The 22,400-nt window shown below is 40.8% G+C and overlaps 1 protein-coding gene across 3 annotated transcripts in view; it reads right to left on the minus strand.

The window, feature by feature from the left end:
* The window catches only part of nova2 (NOVA alternative splicing regulator 2), an 87,130-nt gene that overhangs the window by 16,045 nt on the left and 48,685 nt on the right, over window positions 1–22,400 (minus strand). For 2 of the 3 annotated variants that reach the window (XM_080888558.1, XM_080888557.1), the window contains one exon: window positions 11,583–11,749. In XM_080888558.1, coding sequence (XP_080744684.1) covers window positions 11,583–11,749 — 167 coding nt within the window. Of the gene's footprint in view, window positions 1–11,582; window positions 11,750–21,838; window positions 22,064–22,400 lie in introns of those variants that run through there. The other variant, XM_080888559.1, reaches the window with a different exon arrangement.

A 22,400-nucleotide genomic window follows, 5' to 3' on the forward strand; every position in this document is an offset into this window, starting at 1 on the left:
CAAAACCAATCTCCTGCTCGTGAATACACTCATGCAAATAGTTTGAAGGAGCAGGGATGTGAAGTGTTGACTTCAGCAGGGATGCCAGCTTAACAGATAAGTCCAAATCGATATTGGGATGATTGGATTCAGGAACAACTTGGAGCGTGTTCAGGGTCTGACTGTTGGGACTCTCAAATAAAAAGTTCAATTACCACAGTTCAAAACAACAACACGAGAGATGTTTGGGTATTTTTCTGGAACTGATTAGTTTGTCACACTGGGTCAAATCCTAACTCGACAAGTCATAGACATTAATTGCTCTCATTAATCTCCTTCCACCAGTTCATGCTTTTAAGCAATAAACTCCAATAAACCTTATACATTACTCACTGGATGTTCAATGGATATCTGTTACAGGAAATAAGTCTCCAACCTAATGTACAAATAACCAAATAACTGTACAATTAAAAATAAATTATAAAGTAGAAGACATAGAAGAAAACACTAAACTGAATCCTTCAGTATTTTGTATCTGCTGATGGTGCTGCAGAAAACATCAGCGGTGAATGACACTGAATGAAGAGCTCGCAAACATTTGCCATTTAATATATGGACAAATAATTACTAAGATCTGTCATAAAACATATTATATTACTGTGATCCAGAAGGAACCTTTGTAGCTACTAGGTGCTTTAATAAATTTGTTAAAATGTAGAAGATTAATGAAACGTTGACAGACTATAATTAAACGCCCTAAAAAGATGTTCTTGCTTGCTGCGATATGGTCCACTTGTCTCCACGTCCTTGTGTTTAAGCAGGCAGGCTGAAGGAGACAAACGCTTTGCTCTGCTTCATCAATCAAAACGTGTCACTTCACTTTGTGTATCAACAAATGTGTGTACGTATTTGTTTTTTGTCTCGCATAGACAAGTCAAAGTGATAAGCTAACAGGGGTGCCGGGATCACCGAAGCGTAACGATCCAAGAGAGCGATGCTTCATTTCACGAGCAACCTTAACGACTAGCGCAGACACATGTACGCTCACAGACACTGCACGTTGCAGTAGCTTGTTAGGGCTTGACCTTGATGTGCAGACATATTAACACGCAGCTTTTACGGCCAGCTGCCTTTCTCGAGTCATTCCCTCCTGTGTGTGTTCAAATTTCATGAAACACCAAATCTGCAAAATGGTTTCTCTGGAATCTCCTGAGGTGTAAGAGGCTCCTGTTCCCATTCTGATTAGCCGAAAACAAAGTCTGTGCAAGTTTATTTAGAAAAATCAGGGTTGTATTGTTTATTTGAGACTTTTACTTGAGCACCAACACAACTCGGGGAACAAAAAAATCAACTGAGGATTAAGAAACATCTAATAGCACGCCTGCTTTTCACATGTACATTTATCCAAATCCCTGCAAGAATTCACTTGCATTTATCCTTTCTGTTTACTTCTGACTGAAAATATCCAAATGGCATTTATGAATGCAACACAACCTCTACCTGATTTTAGCACGCTGTTCCTTATTAAAATTTAGGATTGTCATGATGTAATGATGACATTGTGTTACAAACGTTGTGTTGCAATCCATCCAGGTCACAAGGCCATTTGTCAGTGTCATCAGTGGATGCTAACATGAACACACACACACACACGGCTGCTCACACACATCATCATGCACCGATTCACAGTTTCATCCATATCCATGTGAGAAAAACAAGGACAGGCAAGCACACACAAACAAAACAAAACACGCATGTTCTCGGCGATCTCCCATGAGCGCACGCGCACAAACATGCAATGTGAGCGGACGGCGAACAACTGTTGAGGCTGCTGCAGTTTGAACTTTGAAGTCTTAAGCAGGGGACTTTAGTTTAATCTGCCTCCTACTGATCCACAGGCTTAGTCACCTCTCTCTCCCTGTGTCATCCCTCTTTTTCCACCGCTCTCACCGGCTTTCTTCTTTCATTCTCTGGCTCGCCCAGAAGCACAGAAACCCCCTTAGAGGTTAAAAATACCAGAATGACAGAAGAGCTGGGCTACAATGACCAACAGCAAGAGAACATGATGTTAACTTGGACGCATATACAGAACAGACTCCTATACATACCCACGCACATGAATTTATAGCTCGTATACCACATCATCTAACTTTCAAAGACCTCAGGTCTTGTTCTTGCTCCATGATGAGGGTTTCTCTCCCGAGAAACTGCCGTCACAAGTGCAAGCGCAGAGGGAATATGTGCGCAACGTAAAATTACATTACATTTTCTTGCTTTTAGAAAAATAAAGCTGCTTCAAGGACATTAAGCGTTTTTGGGGGTTAGTTTTAAGCATCATTTTTTCTTTATTCGCCTAAACCCCCTGCATGTTAGGTCACCAAATTGAAAATATTTCCATTTGCTTACATTTAAATGCAACGCGTTAAAAAACGTAGATACAAAATGTACAGATGTGGTCTTTTTAATTTGTTTTTAAGCTTTTCGGGTGGGTGTCATGACAAGGGAGCTTTTGACTTATTTCAGGGGATTTAAAGGGAGTGTCTGAGCAGCAGGAGGATTATTCCTGGCTGTCATCCTGTCCTTCAAAACAGGTATAATGCAGAATTACTGATGTGCAGTTTTTCATATATTTCAAAATGTTTTATTTAATTCTAGCACATGAGTTTGCAATATGCTCTCCACCTGTGGTATTTTTCCAAGAGTATGATATTTCTAAAGTTCATGTTGGAGAATTAAAGCCTCTTGTTTACATTTTGCATGCGTCTTGATCACAGATGAACAATAAAAACACCAACCTGATCATAATAAAGATTTGGCAGCAGTCATCTATCGCTGAACAGAAAGTGAGCTAAACCTAACTGAACAGAATCTGAATAAGATGGTGTTATGCATTCAGGAATCATTAGACATGAGGAATGGTAAGTTTGCAAATATTCATTAAATCCCCCTCAGAAGCATTACAAGACCATACCCAGAGATAGGTTTTTTCTTCCTCCACACCAGCTTCAGTCTGCTGTTATATGAACCGCTTCTTGGCTGGGGGAATATTAACTCAGAAGCATATACACTCAGAGACGCCGTTAGCTTGCTACACTGGAGATGAAGACGAAGGATTAACTGCAACTACTTACAGATAATGTAGAAAATGAAAAACATTGTTTTAAATGGGGAGAAACCATAAGTCTGTTTGTGTGCGGACCAATCAGATGGCAAAACATGAGACGGGGAGATCAAACTCATTACGAAGCCTCCTTCTCTTCTTTTCTCCATGTGTGAGATATTTCCTTTGCAAGCACATCACACCTATTAAAAAGCTTCATCTTTCTTTTTTTAATCAATTCACACACATATGTCTGAGGAATGAATGAGATCACACCCTAACTTGATAATTCTCTGCGTGTGTGCGTGGTCTACACCCTGAAGTACAATGTGAATTTCGGGCTGAGATAATAAAACGCAGACAATCATCTGTCTTTGGAGCAGATAAGCGAGACAGAAAAATAGAGAGTGCGCCTGTAATCGCGCTGACTCGGCAGCGAGGCAGACGTTGCAGATTACAGGACTGACGGGAGAAAAAAAATGGATAAAATGTTATGTAAGAAAGCAAATCGCAGAGTGTAAAATCCTGCGTAAAACATCTGCACCTTGAATTTTGACTGAATTTAGCCCTAAACTAAAGCAATGACAGATATTTTTTATATATTAACAGCCTACATGAATACATCGACTGCCTCTTATCTGGAACACCTACATCGATCCCGATCTTACTGCAGTGGAGGGTTTTGGGAGCCTGGATTTAAACATCTCTGAAATGAAACCTAGGAACCAACTCACCTCGCCAAGTGGTTTGTTCCTGACATCTGAAGTAACCGATGAAAAAGTCTGTTTAACACGAGCAACTTTTAACCATAAATCTTGAATTTGCTTCTCTTTGTTTTCTCTTTTTGTCTTTGTTTAAGCACAAAGTCATAGTTTGGTTAAAAATAGAACCTTTTACAATGTTAAACACATCTAAATGTAATGGAAGCAGCACATATTTATATGCACTTATTCACACAGCCACTACAGGTTGCTTAACTTTGAAATGCACCTATAAACAGTAACAGCAGCTTGCACAAATTATTTTCAGGGGTGGGGCAGTTACTGATAACCATGAGGAAAAGGCTGATGAGGTAAATCACGTCCTCCAAGGTACAAAATACTGGGTTGGGTTCCACCAACTGGTCGAGTTGAGCTAAACAATTCCTGTAGAAGTACACAAAAAGGAAACCATTTGGTTTGTTACCAGAGGAATTAACAATAGATTCAGGCAAAACCTTAAGGGCTAAAAATGAATCTTATAAAAAGTTAATTGATAAAATAAGAATGTGATCTTGTGGAGCAGGAGTCTGTTTACACCACTTTATGATCACAATGCTTTTGTCATTCATGGTAGCCAACAGAGGTCAGCTTTTTGTGATGAAATGATCAGCCGATCCTATAATGCCAAAATCCCGGGTGCATTCATTCACTGATCAGCAGCAACAACACAGAACTTTTCCTAACTGTTGGTGTGTTTGACTCATCGTTTGGCTGAAGCTGACTTATTCCTTTCTTGCCAACTAAGCTGCGAGTCTTACACTCCACCTCTATCATCTGACTCAAAGTGAGCCAGGGGCCTTCCATGTTTTCCTCGCATTCACGGCACACTTCCTGTGCAGGCCTGCAATAACAGGAAGTAGGAAACAGGTGTTTGCAAAGGAGGTGAGAGATCACAGGAAATGACCAAACAAAGTGGCTGCTTGGAAATACTGGAGCTGATGCGAGTAGAGGCATGTGCGTGTGTGTCTGTTCACTCTTTAGCGCTGCTGTTATTACAGCATAACAATGTTAAAAGGCTACTGCTGTTTTCAGTCTGAATAAAGGCCAGCTTGGTCTGAAAATAGCCCCAGAAAAATACCACAACAAAACCACAGACCATTTGCAGATGATCTCACAGGGGACACAGCTCCGAAACGGCTGCTTATATCTAAACAGCATAATGCAACAGTAACAGGGGAGAGGGCATGCTTTACTGGCCATATGAAGTAGGTGGTGCTTTACTACATCGCCCACAAACGCAGTCTGGGGAGTCTCCAGGGTGCTTTGCCTTTAAACAATCACTGATGTTTACATTCGTCTGCATAGGAAGGCTTTTGTGTGAAGAGTGAATCAATAATGCACATAAAAAGAGGAGGTAACTGCTGGTAATCTAAAACATCATCTCCCACAAGTTATAATTTTAGCAAAACGACAGAATGTGAGAGACTGTTAGAACCACATAGTGAGAGGAGCAAATAGCACAAAAACACCCGAGCTGTGTTGCCACCTTCACAAATCTACCTGCCTAAAAGTGACCAACATGTGTAAGTGGGGATGGCAATAGTGATTCTTTTAAATGGGTCATAAATAAAGTATTTATCATGGCTTGCTTCAACTCTTAACTGGATATGTGATTAAGAAAATGGATGGATGGGTGGGTGGATGGGTAAATTCTAATCCCTTGCAGACTCCACAGACCTGTAGTTGTTATGATATTACTTTCTACTCTGCTTGGAGGGCACATTACATAAATGCTCAGTGGATCTCAGCGTTTATATAATGCTTGGATCGTATTTTCCTTCTGGGCAATATCCCTCCACAGATTATCACACACTGTCCTTATGATCTTTCACAGATGAACTGTCCTTGTAGCAGCGAGAGGACACATGCATATGGCCTTTCATTTAGATCACTGTGATCTAAGCCCATCCATCTTACAGCTGTAAGTCTAACACTAAAGTTACAGTTGCATAAAACAGAAGATTATGCATTTCGATACAAAAGAATGATTAAATTAATCAAGTGGATAAATTAAGCTACCTAACCAGTACTGTGTCTCAGTTCAGATACTTCAATTAATACTCTTCCATGTGGTAGACTATATACAATATACCTACTTGGTAGTGTGGTGGGTGAATTTTGACAGAGTAATGATGTTTTAAATCTAAGACAGTAAACTGTGTTTACTAGTAATGACCACTGCAGCATTCGACTGTAGCTGTGATGCTAGCTAGCTACTTTAGTTTCACAACATGACAACTTGTCGAGCGTCTGAGCAATTCATCTTCATTCAAAATATAAACATGAACACCAAACAGTCCTTCAACACTCTTACAGTAGATTTAATCCCTGATGTAATTCTGCCATCGTCACCAACGCGTGTCTAGCAGTGACAGAATGCTAGCTAAAAGCATGGCTTCCTCCTACTAGCTTAAAAACTGATTGATGCTAACCCCCCTTCTGCACAGAAACCACACAGGGTGAGAAGTGTATAATTCACAAACACTTAACTGTTTGGGAATTATGTGCACACACATCTGGATGCACTTCATGTAGCTATACTTTTCACAGTTAGTGCACTTTATGCAATGAAAATAGCAAGTGGAAGTGTGGAAGTGTGATTGGAGATACAGCACATTAAGGCAGAGGAGCTAATCTCCTAACTGTGTTGTACTGGGAGGAAATAGTTGCTTATAACTTAAACCTTTGCTTTTAAAATAGGAGAAACTTCCTTTATTTTACTTAATGGATCAACGTAATCTATGTAATCTATGAAACTCCAACTTTATCTAATGAGATACATTTTCTAATGTAGGTTAAAGTTAAAGAAAAAAAAACTTGTTTAATATTTGTGCATCAACATATATGAGTGAATTTTGAGAGCACTCACAATCTATGACTATTTAAAGATGGATCAACACTGTCCATCGTAACATTAGCACGTGCCACAGTGTGAAGAGGGGCATGGTGGTGTTTTACAAGAGTGCAGTTGGAGGTGTAAACAAAGGCAAGCAATGAATAATAAAGGTAATGAAATCCTTCAATAAATTCTCTTCATCTGTACATCACTTCAGACCTCATTAAAAGAATTCACCCAGCTCATAAATCACTTCCTCCCCGGTCTGTCGTCCCGTTATGCGGCCTTGAAGTGCGGCGTGCTGTCTGTCGGTGTTCTTGTTGCTGTTTTTCTTTCTATCAGCAGCTGCTTATTCCACTGAAGCTCTCTGCCACTCTGCAGCTGTCGGCTAACAAGAGTTCAGATCTGCTTCCAGCTTTCAGTCACCCACTCGGCCAGTCAGGCTAGCACTTTTGGCTCTGTTTGTCTTCTCCCTTTCTCGATCTATCTTTATGTCATCTCCTTTCACACTTTTTTGTTTTCCCTCTTTGACCCAGTCTTTTGTTCCGACATTTTTCCTCCTTTCCTCCCACAGACACCCTTCGGATATCTCAAATTCTCACGCTGCTCCCCTCTTTTTTCTGTGCCAGCTAGTCCTATGGGGTCAAACACTAAATGCCAACAGCAAATGCTACAACAGCCGCGGCCTCGACAAGAAGAAGGAGGAGAGGACATTTTATCCAAAACCAGAATAGTCGACACAATCGGCAGCCGCACTACACGGGGCGCCAAGTCATCCTTCAGAGGCACATGTGTATGAGTGTGTTTGTAAATGAGATCCATTCAGCAGGTCAAAGTGAGTTTGTCTACAATGGGTCGGACAAGCGTTTGCACAATGACAGCCACGCTTTTAAAATGCTGTGAGGATCTACCAAGAGTTCTCATCTTACTAAGGACAACATTGCATTTGTGTGTATTTATGTATGGCTGTGTATTGTAGTGTGTTTGGTTACTCATCGCTGACAAACTATCTTCCATGTTACATTTATGAGTATTTTTCTTTGATTTTTTCAGTTTTAAAGACAGAAACTAAGATACACTGTTCAACTTTTGTTTGATGATTTTTACACCACATGTAATCCTCCCAATTATCTGGACTTAAGTGATACTACACTAGCTTGTGATCGTACCTGGAAGTCACGAAGTAGAACAAGAAACCTTTTGCTTGTTAGACAAATGTTTTTACGCTTACATTATAGAAACACATAATGTTTTAGATGACCTTGTGTGTCCTCTTCATTTTTATTATAGTGTTATAGGATAGCAACAAAAACATACCAGATATCCCTGAGGGGTTAATGTGAAAAATGTGCAAAATTACAATAGCGTAGGAGTTAGCGTGTTTGCCTAACACACAAAAGATCTCCAGTTTGCAGACAGGAGGAAACACAAACCCCAACATTGTGCCGTGGGGATCACAAGCTAGTGTAATCCCACTGCTGCTGCCAATCCTGGGTAAATGGGAGATTTGTGTCAGGAAGGGAGTCTGGTGAAAAAGGACTGTGCCAAAACAAAAGTTTTATTAACCTCACAGAAATATTGTAATTAGTTGAACAAGAAAATTGTAATTACCAGAACTAAATCGTAGCGCAAACAAAAGCAAAAGTTGAGAAAACTGAAACAGCCAATCAACCAAGTTGCTTACAAGTTATGAGTTTTCTCAACTTTTTCTTTATTTACAGTGAGTATCCGGCATGGCCGAAGAGGCTATTTTAGTGAGGGTGTTCTCCTTCTATGTGTGAGAACATGTCTTTTATCTGTGCATTGTCAAATGCTGCCCAAGTCCATTTGACTGCCTCTCTAACATGGTATAAATAGCCTAAAGAGCAACAGGGGATTCATCATCTATTATAAGTATCTAAATATCAACAGCTATTAGCCTGCCTGTCTCCCTTTGGCTGCTCGTATCATCCAAAATAGCATTATCCAGCTGTCGGTCAGCCTCCGGCTCAGGCTCATGATGCACAAGCGGCAAATTGGACATATACACTAACTGTATACGGAGGGAAAGAAGGACACTTGAGTTAAATAAATAATTCAGATTGGAAACTGGAAGCAGCTAACCTTGGTCAGTCCAATAGTAACAAAACCGCCTACAATCTGTGCAAAAACTGAAGTGGAGAAATTATAATTTGCCATTTCTCACCCAATAACTTCCCTGGAGCCTGCAATGGTTGCCTGGCCACGGAAACCTGAGTTTGGTGTGGAAAAACTTAACAGGCCGTAAGACCATCTGTCAGTTTCCTGAACTGCTGCACCGACTACAAGCCAAGTCTTATCGGCCAGCTTCAGTGGCTCACTCACTTATGCTCTCCTAACTGAATGGGATGGAAGGAGATAGGTACCATGACCCATGGGTGTCGCATACTTTTCGACATATAATATGCCTTTCCAGTACTACATATATTAAAATGATGAAATTAACTTTTCAGACACAGGGAAACAAAACACCAGATGTGCTAATGCGCTTCAGCATCGTTATCTGCATGCAGCAGCTTTTAAAACGCAGCAGCCTTTTTGAACAATTTGCCCGTTTGAGTTCAACTCTGCTGGGTATGTGTGGGCTCGAGAATTCTCTGTATGAGTGTGTGTGTACCCAGAATTGATTAATTATGCATAAAACTCTCTTTATAACGGCACCTCAGAATTGTGCACTCTGCGAAAACACCGTCTCTGAGGGCTTTGTTGTGTGTCTGTGTGTATAAAAGTCTGATAACTGTAATTATTCAAAACTATAAAGGCGTAGCGCTCCTTCCCCTCCCCAGCCCCCAAATTCTGCTCATGACAGAGGATGAGAAATCGCAAACAACGAGGGAAAATGTACGCAACTCTAATGCAACACCCGGACTGAGAGCAGAAGAAGAAGAAAAATAGAAAATTCTGGCATAAAAATAGTTTTTCACTCTGCAGCACACATAATACATTTAGATTATTTTTTTAAATGTGTGGTTGCTTTAACAGCCTTTTAAGTATAGTTTACACTTTTTAGTGTCTAGTGCATTGTGTGTGTGTGTGTGTGTGTGTGTGTGTGTGAGTGCCAACAGGCATGGCTGAATGCACTGTCTGGCAAGCCTGAAGAGTCAATAGATGGAAACAATGCCAGACTTGACTAATCAATGAGACCAATCATGAAGAGAGAATGATGATAATCACTTAAACAGATTGGGATCATAATCAATGTGGCCACCCTAATTGTCCTCCATTACACAGCTGGTATTGGCACTCACATTTAGTTGTGCGATCAGCAGTGGACTGAGTCTGTGCGAAGCACTGAACTCAGAGTTTCTGGGCAAACAACAACTTAGTGAAATGGTGACACTTGTGCTGCTTCTGACTTTTGAGTGCTGCTCCAGACAATATAGTGTGGGGCGATAACAGCGGTGTATGTGCTAAAACCACAGTCCTGCTTTTAATGCACTAACCTAATAATCAGCCGCAATGTGTTTGATGAACACTGATGCACTGTGATCAAAAGTTATATTAGAAATGTCTTCTCATATCTGGATCTCGGGGGATGGACAGTTTCTTCCTAATGTCACAAATTAAGTTAAAGCCTTTGATGCATTCCTGTACCACCGAATGCAATATTTCTACCACTACCAAAGTCCAGGGGTTTAAAATCTGTATGGACAGAAACACTGAGCTACCTACGCATTACACCTAGAGAAGCTGCTTGGTCATGGAAAGCCACGAAGCTCCTGGCGCACAGTTTTTGTGCTGATGTTAATGCCAGAGGAGATTTGGAGCTCTGAGGTTGCAGATTCAGCAGAGCGCTGGTGACGTTTCTGCACTTGGTCAATCCACTCTGTAACCTTAAGTGGTTTACCACTTTGTGGCCGAGTTGCTGTGGCTCATATATGCTTCCACTTTGCAGTAACACCACATACAATAATCACAGAATATTTAGGTGGGAAGGAATTTCACACTGATTTCACACTGATTGCTTCAAGGTGGCTTCCTTTTAAATTGCCTGTTGTAAATTCAGTGAGCTCATTAGAATGACCCATTCTTTCACACATGTTCCTAAATGTAGAATGCATAGCTAGGTGCTTGGTTGTATATACCTGTGTCAAACTGGGAACATCTAGATTTAAAGATTGCACCCACTACTTTTTTTTCTTTTGCCAATTAATATTATGAAAATATAACAACACACACAGTTAGAGATAAGAACCCGAAATAACTCAGTAAGATTAGCTATAAGTCATGCCCACACTGTGTGTGTGTGTGTGTGTGTGTGTGTGTGTGTGTGTGTGAGTGAGAGAGAGAGAGAGAGAGAGAGAGAGAGAGAGTGATCTGGACACTTGCTCACACTTCCTCCCTTAGTGGGAAGTCATTTCCTGTTGGGATGATTATTTAGGGATTTGGCACAGTCAGCATGTGTGTGTGTGTGTGTGTGCGTGGTGGGCAGGCCTGCAGTTGATGTCACGTGTTCGTGTTCATGTCCCATAAACTGCAGCCTGTTTTATGTTCGCATATTACAACGAATCTCATCTAATTCACTCTCTTTTTGATCTTTCCACCTTTTTATAAATATTTCCTTCTAATATTACTTTCTCTACTCCCTCGCTCTCTCTCGTCCTCCCTTGTGTGTGTACATATCTGTTTTGCCATCATTGTTTTCCCTCATGTTGTGCCTCATTCAACTTTACTCAGGCAGAAAATCATAGCCCATACACAGAAACAAGCACACACACAGTTCGCCATTCCAGAGAAAACCAAGGAAACCAGTTCGTCTCCTCCCTACCTTACACACCCAGCCGCCTCTCACACAAACACAGCTAATAAACAGTTATTTAAAAGAAAACAAGAATTCATGAACATTAGTATTTTATTGGCTTTCCTTGCATCCTATAATGAGACTGACCTGTTTGACTCGGTCCGGGTTGACGGTGGTCTGCGGCTGCAGGATGCTCACCGGCTCTGTCTTCTGGGTGCTCTGAGGCATCTCCCTCACCTTCTCAGCGATGAAGTCATGGACACCATTCAGTGCCTCCACAGTCCCCTGGATCAGACACACACGCTCTGTTGTGCCTACACAAACACACACAAACACACACACGGATGGGTCAGTGTGTGAGCTTAAACTGGTGGCTAGTGGTATCGTGATCATCATTTCAAGCAAAGATAAATAATAATCATCACTTGTCACGATATGAAACCATTCAGATGAGTACTTTTAATCTCTTGAGTACTTTTATGAATCAGCGTGCTGTGCAAGCCTGTAAAGCAGGGTGGCAGCAGCACACCACAGCTGAGCGCTACTGCAAGAAACATGCAGAAGAAGACGGCAATCCTTATAATTTAGTCAGCAGTTATTTCTATCAATGTGATTCCTATATTTACAAGATCTTTTTGAAATTATGACTGACTGTATCCCAGCTTTTTTCTCAGCATTTCAGAGAGGTTTCTGCAGCTTGGTGGGAAAGCACAGAGAGCAGGTAGAGGTTTGATGTAACGCAGCTCTCTCAGTTTAACTTGAACGTTCAGAATTTTCTGTTTTCATCTTCTTTATGCTGCTGAATAGAAATAAAACCAGCCATGGCACATGCTTCTATTCAAAAAATAACAACTGTGAGATAAGAAAAGATCGCAGGAAACTGTAATGATCCCCACTGGGAAATAACACTGCAGCAGCGGGAAATAGCAACAAAGAGAGAGAGGGGGTGAAAACACCAACTATCAAGAAATAGAACAAAAGATCGAAGTGGAGAAAAATGAACTTTGTATAGGTGCTGTTAAAAAACACAACAGAAAACCTAATTACAAACTTGTAATTACACAAATAACAAATGAAAGTATTGATTTAATACATCGTGCGTTTGTATATTTGCCAGGGAGAGAGAAAGCTGTTCGGAGTCAAAGCTAATTAGCCGCAGTGTCCACGAAAGCTAGTAAAACATGATATTCTTCACCTCACAGAAAAAATCAGGGTTCATATTTCCTCTCTCCTTCTTCTGAACATATCAGCATCGCTCAGTTTATGTCTGTTTCCAGGATTTCGTCCAATCAGGAAATTAATCCCCAGGGCACAAGAAAAAAAATCAAACATGCTGTAATAATTTCCAAGCTTCTGCTTCAGTGTGTACACCACATGTGTGTGTGTGCATTAAAACTGAGCATCGGCTCCAAATAAGCTGGACAAAGTACATCACGCAGAGCTGTGGATGCACGGGGGATTCGCCCTCCACTACTTCAGCAGGAGAAGAAAATCAAAATGCAGCTTTTAGCTTCAGTTTAATGACGTTTGCATCTGCTAAAGATTAGCTGCAGAAATTGTAATAATATACAAAAAAACCCACTTATATGGCTTTTGACAGAATCGCAAAGCACATCAGTTCAGGATTAATGTCATGGACATTATTACCGTAATGCAATTTTAAAGTGTAAATTAAATTGAAAAGCCTGTACTGAATTACCTCTTCACTGTATTGTTTCTTGATGTAATAAAAGAGGAGTCAATGCGTAAGATTATGATGATTAATAAGACCGGACAAAAAACACAAATTCTATATGACTTTTTCTTCTTTTTTGTAATGAAATCTGATAAAATAATGCAAGCAAAAACTTTTATTAAACTGGAACTCAAGCTCCACGGGGCACAAGATGACCTCATAGCAATGTGCTGGAGGAGCAGAACAATGAAAATCAGATAGGTTTCTGCCTAATGAAAATGCATACAATTGCTATAATACACGCTGTATGCAGAGAGAAGGGCAGACAGACACAGAGGAGAATTTAGGCCAATGCAAAGCCTCTCAGACCGGCTGCACTTTAACAACGCACTGAAACTAAATCTCTTTCTTTCTATCATTTACTATCACTCTCTCCTCTTTTTTCTACTTTTTTTGTCCTCACACACACTTTCTTCCTCACTCTCTTCCTCCATCCCTCACTATATCTCCCTTTCTCTATCCCTATTTCTTCACCCTCTCTCATCTCTCTCTTTCCCCCTCCCCCTTGAGTCCAGTACTTAGTAGGATCTGCTCTTATCTCGGCCCAGCAGCGTGTCATTTAGCTCTTCCTGTCCCTTGCCTCTCCCTGCATTGTTGGACCGTCTCGGTTTGGCCCAGCTTGGCCCTGTGTGGCAGCACTGGAGAGGAGGGATTGTGGGTTTTAAACTGCTATATTTGTGCAAGGGTGTTGGGAACTGATGACATATTGCAGAAGCCGAACAAGAGCTTCTTTAGCCAAGAGAGACTGTTTCAGTGCTTTTAGGATTTTGTTTGTAAAATTCTACACAAGGAAACATTTCTAAAGGGTGAATATGTTAATTAGTGGACAGCCCTCAGATGAAGAGCTGCACATGCAGAATGAAGAGGTTGTGACAACTGACACTAAAAATAAAACACACAGCACATTACGCATTTGCAGAATTTGGCTACCTGGCCTTGCCGAACCTTTGCAATGCCTGTTAGCTTTACAGCGGTATTACTTCCCATTCCTATTTTTACAGTTTGGTGACAGCAGTGACAAACAGCCTCTGATGACAGCAGCTGAACGCTTCAGTTTGAGCGTGACGACAGGCCAACAAATCAAGCTAAACATTGGCAGTTCTCAGTTGTAGCCTCGCGCTACCGTTGTGTTGGTGAACATTTCTTTCTGCTTTTTAGTGAGTATCAGTGAGCGGAGCGGCATGACCATCGGAGTGTGTGTCTGTGTGTGTACGTGTGTGACGATACTGAGGAAACTGGGCCTCGTCTCTCCCTGACAGCTGGTGCCCTCTGGGTAATCTGGACCCGTCCAATCAGAAGCAAGGATTAGCAGGCCATTGTCTTGGCATGAGTGTGCGAGTGTGGGTTTGTCTTTATGTGTAGATTGTAAATATGGGTACATGCATGTGTGTGTGTGTGAGACTGTAGCAGAAAAGGCCATTCTGTCACTGGAGATCATATTGAAGCTGCCGTACAGCTGTGCTGCACCAACAAAGACCTGCTTAGTCCCATTACAAAAATATTCACACAGAGATCAGTGAATATGCATTTAATAAAAAACACATTGTGCTTTTCATTGCAGGCCAAGCGGATCCCAAAGCACTGCTATAATTTCTTGCACACCTTTTTTTCCCAGACTGGAATCAAGAAATAGTCCCTGAGTCATTTTTGTGTTAGCAAAATAAACTTTTTGGTTTTTGTGAGTAATTTCACATAATCAAGTGTGGCACTCTAATGTGTAACAGCACTCTAATCACCATCTTTGCCTAAACATTTTCTGGAAATGAAACTCACATTGATTTTCTTTCCTCACTTTCTAGCATATTGGATTTTAAGAAAAGGATATACGGATTTTTGACTTTTGAAGCAGTGAATCGAGCTGTGAAGCAAACAGGAAGTAGGCTCATATCTCAGCAACTGTTTCACGCATTGACATTAAACTTGGTGCATAATTTGAAGCAATGGGGTTCATTATCACTGTGACACATTACCACTCATGTAAAGTTATTAAATGTATGCATCCAACAGATATGGAAAAATTAGAGCATCCATTTGGAGTTGTGTTATTTGAACAGTTTTTAGTTTTCTTTCTCTTTGGTCTTCAGCTCCTGAGATAAATTTATGTCTTTGTCTTCTGGTTGTTCCACGTTCTTCTCCCAGCCAGTTAATAAATTAGACTGTCAGCAGGTAGTTTGTCTGATGAAAGACTGAGGAGAAACCAAACGCCGTTCCCACACACTGCTACAGCCCTGAACCACTCTAGACATCACCAAGCAGACGCACATGAAGAAAGCGTACGTCCGACTCGATCAGATCAGAAATTAACCTGCCAGCTCCCTGCTACAAAGTCTGTATGCTATCCGATTAAGCGTGTGTGAGAATCAGCAGGTAATTGTCTGGTGAATTCACAGTGAGGGAACAGGCATCCTGCGTCCTGGCTCCAGCATGCGCTGCTCGGGCAGCTCCCTCGCCTAAACCAAATTGAGTATCTCCAATAGTGACAGTGTGTGAGAAGTGAACTGGCTCTCGCCTGCTGTGTGCTACATATGAACAAAGAACAAACATAAGAACAGAAAAGATGATAGAAAGATGATATCCTGACCTTATTTCTCCCAACATTAACCAAAGTTCATGTGCAGACTTTGTGTAATCTAAACTTATGGAGCTTTAAACTTTAAACTGTACACACAGATTTTACCATCTTATCTGGAAGTTGTTATCTCACAAAGCAGGAAGACTGAAAAAAAAAAATATATATTTAAAAAAATTTAATTTAGCTGCTAAATGAAGAGACACACGAAAAGGCTGCTGATTATGTTCATGTTTTAAGGGGCCGTTTGTGTTTTAATTATCATGCTCATTCTCGTGTCTCAATGTCTTATTTCCCTGCAGGAAAAGCGTAGACAGTGAGCAACATACAAATGCCAAAACAGCACCAACATAATAGAATTTATGCATCCCTCAGAGAGCGAGCTCTGTTGGCAGTCAGTTCTACGCCGGTGCAAAAACATCACTATGTGTTTGTGTGTGTGTCTTTGTATATGACTTGAGCATTTCCCCTTGTAAAACGAACTTCATCATTTGACATTTTAACGGCTGGAAGCTTTTTCCAGACTTGACATGCTGCAGCTGCTGAAGTAATATCTGTTCAATGTTGTTAAACCTTCTGTGTTTACATAATGTTTTAAGGGCATTTCTTAGACACAGAACACAGGGCAGGAAGAAAGACAATAAAGTCCTTATTTATAGCATTGCTATTCACGAGTGTGGACATAGTGAAGTTGTGCTTTCTTACTATGGTTTAAAAACTGCAGGTGCTTTCATGCGGTGTTGTCAGGCCTTGCTGGTAACGTTTTTCACATTGCTGCACGGATAATTGAAACAAGAGCAGTAAAAAGAAACACCAGTTACACTTACAGCAACAACAGCTAGGCAGCACCACTGAAATGCATTTCATAATGAGATAATGTCCCCAAGTTTTGGAAAACGTGAGTGCAAAGATGACAAAAATCAAACATTTATGATTTATGAACAGAGCACAAATAAATAGACTGGAGCAAACCACAAAGGAGCAAGCGTTACAGCCTACGAAACACATCAGAGACACAAAGAACTAAGCTCCAAAGTTTCAGGTCAGGAGGTTGGTCAGTTCCTATCATGAAACACATGCAACAGTGCCAGCAACAGCTGAATGATGCCACCGAGTTCGAAATAGCAATGAAATCTATCCACTCGTGCTGCTGTTTCTATTAACTAACTGGCAATTGTTTTTCTGGATGCAATTTACTGCACAGGTTGCAGCTACTAGTCTGGTGTCGCACAGCACAAACCGGCAGCCATAAAACACAAAACCCCGACAAGGGTCATCCCCCGGAGCATTAACTTCTGGAAGAGGGTGACGGTGATTGGAAATGAAAAGTAAGAGGCTGTGAAATTCATAACAGACGTGAACTTCAGCTCGCAATTTCCACAGTGACCAAGTGACCCAACAGCATTTCGTTCAACACCAGAACACTCATCATCATCATCATCATCATGATCCAGGCTGTGGACTCTGGCAGTTGTTTTTATTAAAGTCTAACTAACATGACTCACTCCTTCCTCCACTGCTCTCTTCCTCCTCCTCCACCTCCTCCTCCTCCTCTCCCTGATGACCAGAGCGGCACCGTAGGAAGCAGACTGAAAGCACAGAGAGCTGCTTCTCCTCTGATTTCTGACTCACAGCAACATATGTATGCTCAGTATGGTGATGCATACTAAACTGTAAGATGACTGACACAAGAATGTCCCTCTGTGCTAAAAAAAAAGAGAACAATAACAGCCACATTAACACGACAGAGATCAAAGAAACTATCCTGCAGTGGGAGGGGACACGCATGTCCTCTGCTACTGGAATACTGAAAACGGAAGAAGGAAGACGCTTAACGTTTGCTTTGTTTACAGTGAGAATACTTTGAACGAGGGTAATGAATATGAGATGAGGATAACCGTGCAGTAAGTATTGTGGGCTTGCACTGAGTACACTGATGTATTTGCAGTGCGTCCACTTAACAAAGATGTCTCTCTGTCTGTTAATTGAAACAGAGCGGTCAACCTACAACCGGCAGCCATGATTCATTCTGTCCACTCTTGTCCAGCTGGGGGTGGAGACACGGCCACTTTGGGGCTGCTGTAGCTGAAAGCACTTTGCACGGTGACTGAAATGTCACACTTGCTCCTGTGGCTTTAAAAGTCAAAGATGTTGAAAATGTGCTACCTCGGTAACATTAAAGCGAGAAAAATGACATTATCCTCTCTCCGATCCTATTAACTTGCATTCTCAGAAATGAGCTAATTTGATCTTAACGATGTAGTAAAGGCTGGGGTAGTTTTGCTATTTTTATTGTTTTGTAAAATGCCTCCTGCAAACTTCCAAATGTACAAAAACAGTAAAAATCTGGAGGCCAAGCAATTCATTTGCTCATTTTGGTGAATTTTCATATACAAATGTGTGGCTTTGTCTGCAACATTTTAATGTGGAGATGGTTTTATATAAATCAAAGTGCTAAAGTCAGGCACCCACTGGCAATTTAAACTATAATGGAACATAATGCAAGTCTTTCAAGCAATCTGCATTACGTTTGAATATTTGTTCCTCTAGTAGATCGATTTTTGTCATTTAACATTCCTCCTGCGTTGGCATGAAAACCGACATCCTTTCCTCTTTGTTTGGTAAAGTAAGCTCTTTAAATGTGCAGCTGTTCACTTCATCAATAAATATGTTCAGTTTCTAACAGTGGCCTTCAATTTATTTTTCAGTTAATTTATAACTCTTGACTGTATCAGTTCACTTCATTTTCAACAAATAACAAAAGTAGGCATTAAGTTAGCCAACTTGTAAACAAGAACAAGTCTTATGAGCAGGACCTATGCCCTGCATTTCCCTCAAAATCTAGGCCTATACAATTTAACTATAATTCTGTTCTGAATCTCTAATGAATAAAACAACAAATTAATAAATGATAAATGATAAGCAAAGCCTTAGTAAATCCGTATGAACTCAGTCAGTCCTCAGTGGATAAAATGTCCTGATCTAGTGAAGCAAATGTTAAATTAAGGCAGAGATTGGAGGAAGGTTTGACAAGATGAAGCTGCAAACTGTGTCTCTCAGGAATACTTTCTGTTAATAAATGTACAGATCATAATGTGAAAATTCTCCTTAAAAAGTGAGACAGCTGCCATGACCTGAAAAAACGTATTTCTTCTTGGTTTATTAATGTTGTTTTCCAGCTCTAGCAACCACTAAAGGCGTAAACAGTCTGGTTTCCACCACAGCTCGGCTGAAAACCGGCAGCAAGTGCGGTGAACGTGCGAAACAACTTGTCAAATATATTCTGGTAATTTCCTGCAAAGTGACTCATTTGAAGAAAAAAATCCCCCGAGAGCTCTCTAGATCCCCGAAGTTCCCTGTTTGGAGAAAGTTTTCAAACTTAAAAAAAAAAATTAAAAAAAAATATTTGGGAAACATCAGAAAGGAATAACAGAGACGAGATGTGACAGAAACGCCAGAGGTCCTGTGTTCACAGGTACACGATGTTCATCGCCTGCTGTGCCAAGATGTACAGCTTCTTTACTTCCAGCACCCCTCTGATGGAAAAAACATCAGTGGCAGAGAGAACGACAAATGATAGAAAGAAATACAGAGGTTCACACGACTTCTGTCACATCTAAAAAACATCAAGCGAAGAGGAGGGAGACGCAAAGGCAGAGAAATGGACAGAAACGCAGAGAGGGGGAGGCAGATCAGCACAGAGTCACGATGCCGATGTCAAAATGGAGTGACAACAGAGAAAGAGGGGGACAAACAGAGACGAGGAGGGAGAGAGACAGCCTGGGATGGAGAGAGGGAAACCTTTGTGAGACCTGTCATAACAAAGTAATGTCAGAAAAACAGAGACTAGGAGAGACCAAAGAAGCAGAGATTCTGCAAGATGTGCAGAGAAATGTTGGCTTTTGCTTTGAGCGTGACCTACATACGATTTATAATTTACCTGAACATCACTCGTTAAGTTTGTATTATCAGTTGATTAATAAAAAAACAAATATCTCTTGTGGTTACTTATTTGCCTTTTCTCTCCTTTTGTCTTTTCTTATTTTGTTGCTGATTTCTTTCATTCCTCTACAAAGACAAATTCACGCCACAAGCTAAAACTGAGAGGGAGACAGTTAGAGAGACACAGACAGGTGCAAAATGACCGAAAGCAGGTATAAAGAGACAAAAACTGAGGCGAGAAGACGGCCACAGTCTGAGCGGGAGAGAGAAAGTGAGTCTCCATCTCTTAATATAAATAACCTCTAAGGCTTCATTGGAGCCGATTGGAAGCACAGTGAGACGTGGCGCTGGTTTAATGTAAGCTCATTAAACGGATCTCCTTAGGCTGCGGATAAGCTCAGGTTAACTGGCTACCTTTGATCAGATCTGCTGGATTAGCCGTCTGTTAGGGGTGCAGTTTAACACCTTGTTGTTTTAGGGGTTTAAAGAGTATATAAAGTAGCTTAGGAAACTACAGTAGCCAATATAGAACAGCAGACAGGGAGAAGTTTGATGGGAAAAAGAATAAAGTTAAAGACATGAAGGTCACAAATTTAAAATTGAAGTTTGGTGCAGGAGGTGGTATCTGACCTCTAACTGGCCTCCTGGATTCAATCTTTCATCGAAGCTACTCTGACATTACAAGTGAATATCTGACCAAGTCTCATTCAAATGCGGTTATTACATTTCTTTAGCACACCTTATTATGTGCCTGCTATTATTAAATCAATATCAGTCCATTATTAAAATCCAAAGATTCAGGAGTTTGGTGAGATACGTTTCAACTCTGTGAGCTTTGTTAACGTTTCAGCGCTCAGTGCTCATGTTTAGTCGTGCATATTGTCACATGTGTCTTAAAAGTATTGCTTTAAACTTTTAAACTTTGCAAACATACAGCTGAAGAGGCAGGCACTGGATTTTTCAGTAATTTACAACATTTTTCAGTTTTGATTAGTACAAATTCGGCATTTCTTCTAGCAATACAATTAAACTCCTTATCTTTATGATTTATTCAACATTTTACCCATTGATCTGTTTTTTAATAGTCAATCTTTCCAGTGTTATAAAGCAATAGAGTAACAGAGTAGCCTTCTTAATGTTGCCCAACAAGCCTGTTAACTGACTCTAATAGTTTTTCTTAAAATTAATGAACTGATAATTTATGTATGTATGTCTAATTTCCTCCTGTCCCACAGTAAGACCAGCACTTTGAAGGGATAAAAGGGCTGAAGCTGACCAGTAGGCCTCTGTCACAAGAGATGGATGGATTCATTGACTGAAACCTTAATAAGCCAATAGAAACGACTGCACTGACTTCCATATTGAGTTACAAAAGGTGTATGGGCCAAACAGCTGTTCCAGCTGTGGGGGCAAAAGCAGAGGCGTGGGACCATGCAGAGGAATAGAGGGATGGAGCGAGATAGAAGACTAGAAACTGTTGCAAAGTGTTGCATAACTCCTCGAAGTTTTGTTCGAGTTGGTCTTCACTGTTTGACTGATCCTGCTCTGTTACCTAGGCAACTAACAGTATCACCCCTCTGACACACACAGAAACGCACACTGTTGTGCACATACACCAAACACACACTCTTTTATGCAGCTGGGCAGCTGCTGGTGATGTCATGAGTTGTTTTTCCAAAAAGTGTGTGTGTGTGTGTGTGTGTGTGTGTGTGTGTGTGTGTGTGTGTGTGTGTGTGTGTGTGTGTGTGTGTGTGTGTGTGTGTGAGTGAGAGAGAGAGAGAGAGAGAGAGCATGACTGCATGTGCTGATGTAATCAGGGGCAGTAAGGAAACTTGGACCTGTTCTCTGCTGCAGCCAACCAAGTCTTCATTAAAATGAAGAGAGGACAGAAAGACAAGAAGAAGAGAGAGAAGAAAATGGAAGGAAGGAAGGAAGGAAGGAATTATGTAAAGAAGGAAAAAAGGAAAGAAGAGCTGACATATGGAATAAGAAAAGACAAGGAGAAGAAACCAAAGAGAAGGAAAAAGGTTCAAGGGGGAGTCGCAGAAAGAAAGCAAAAGAAATCAAAGATGAAAGGAAACCAGAAAAACAAAAAGTTCTAGAGAAACATTAAAGAAAAGACAAAAATGAAAAGTGCGTCCCAGCACTGTAGCTTACGTGGATGAAAATGTGATGGTTGCTTTGTAACAAGCTGGCACAGAATCATCTGGTCTCCCCGAGTGCCCACGGGCCTGTAACACACACTCTCCCAACAGCCCCCGCATTATTTACACCAGACAAAATCATGGTCAATTAGGAAAAACATATTAAATCCCGGAGTTACCGTGGACAACTAGCCTGGGGGCAAAGCTTCACTGGTCTTTATTGAGTTTTACTGGCTTTAAAACAGCAAAACAGGAAAAACTAAAGTTTTCATCAGGCTGAGGTGTGAATAGTCTCGACATAAAATGTTCTCTTTCCAGATTACGGCGTCCACTCGACCTGAATGCTAGTTTTTAATAATAAAATCCTTTTGTTCTCAGGCGTGCTCGCTGTGAATACTACCAATCAGCACTAACAAGCACCCAGCAGAACAAAGCACGACCAGAGGTACCACCTTAAGTACAGTTTCTCATGTTTCTCAGGTCTTTGTCTGAATTTCTACGAACATTATTGCTAAGGATTGTCTTATTGCATTGGAGTCACACTGGGTTAAATATGTACACTTGGGTTTTAAGGG

Source organism: Rhamphochromis sp. 'chilingali' (genome assembly GCF_963969265.1).
Source record: "Rhamphochromis sp. 'chilingali' genome assembly, chromosome: 8".
Taxonomy (NCBI): Eukaryota; Metazoa; Chordata; class Actinopteri; order Cichliformes; family Cichlidae; genus Rhamphochromis; species Rhamphochromis sp. 'chilingali'.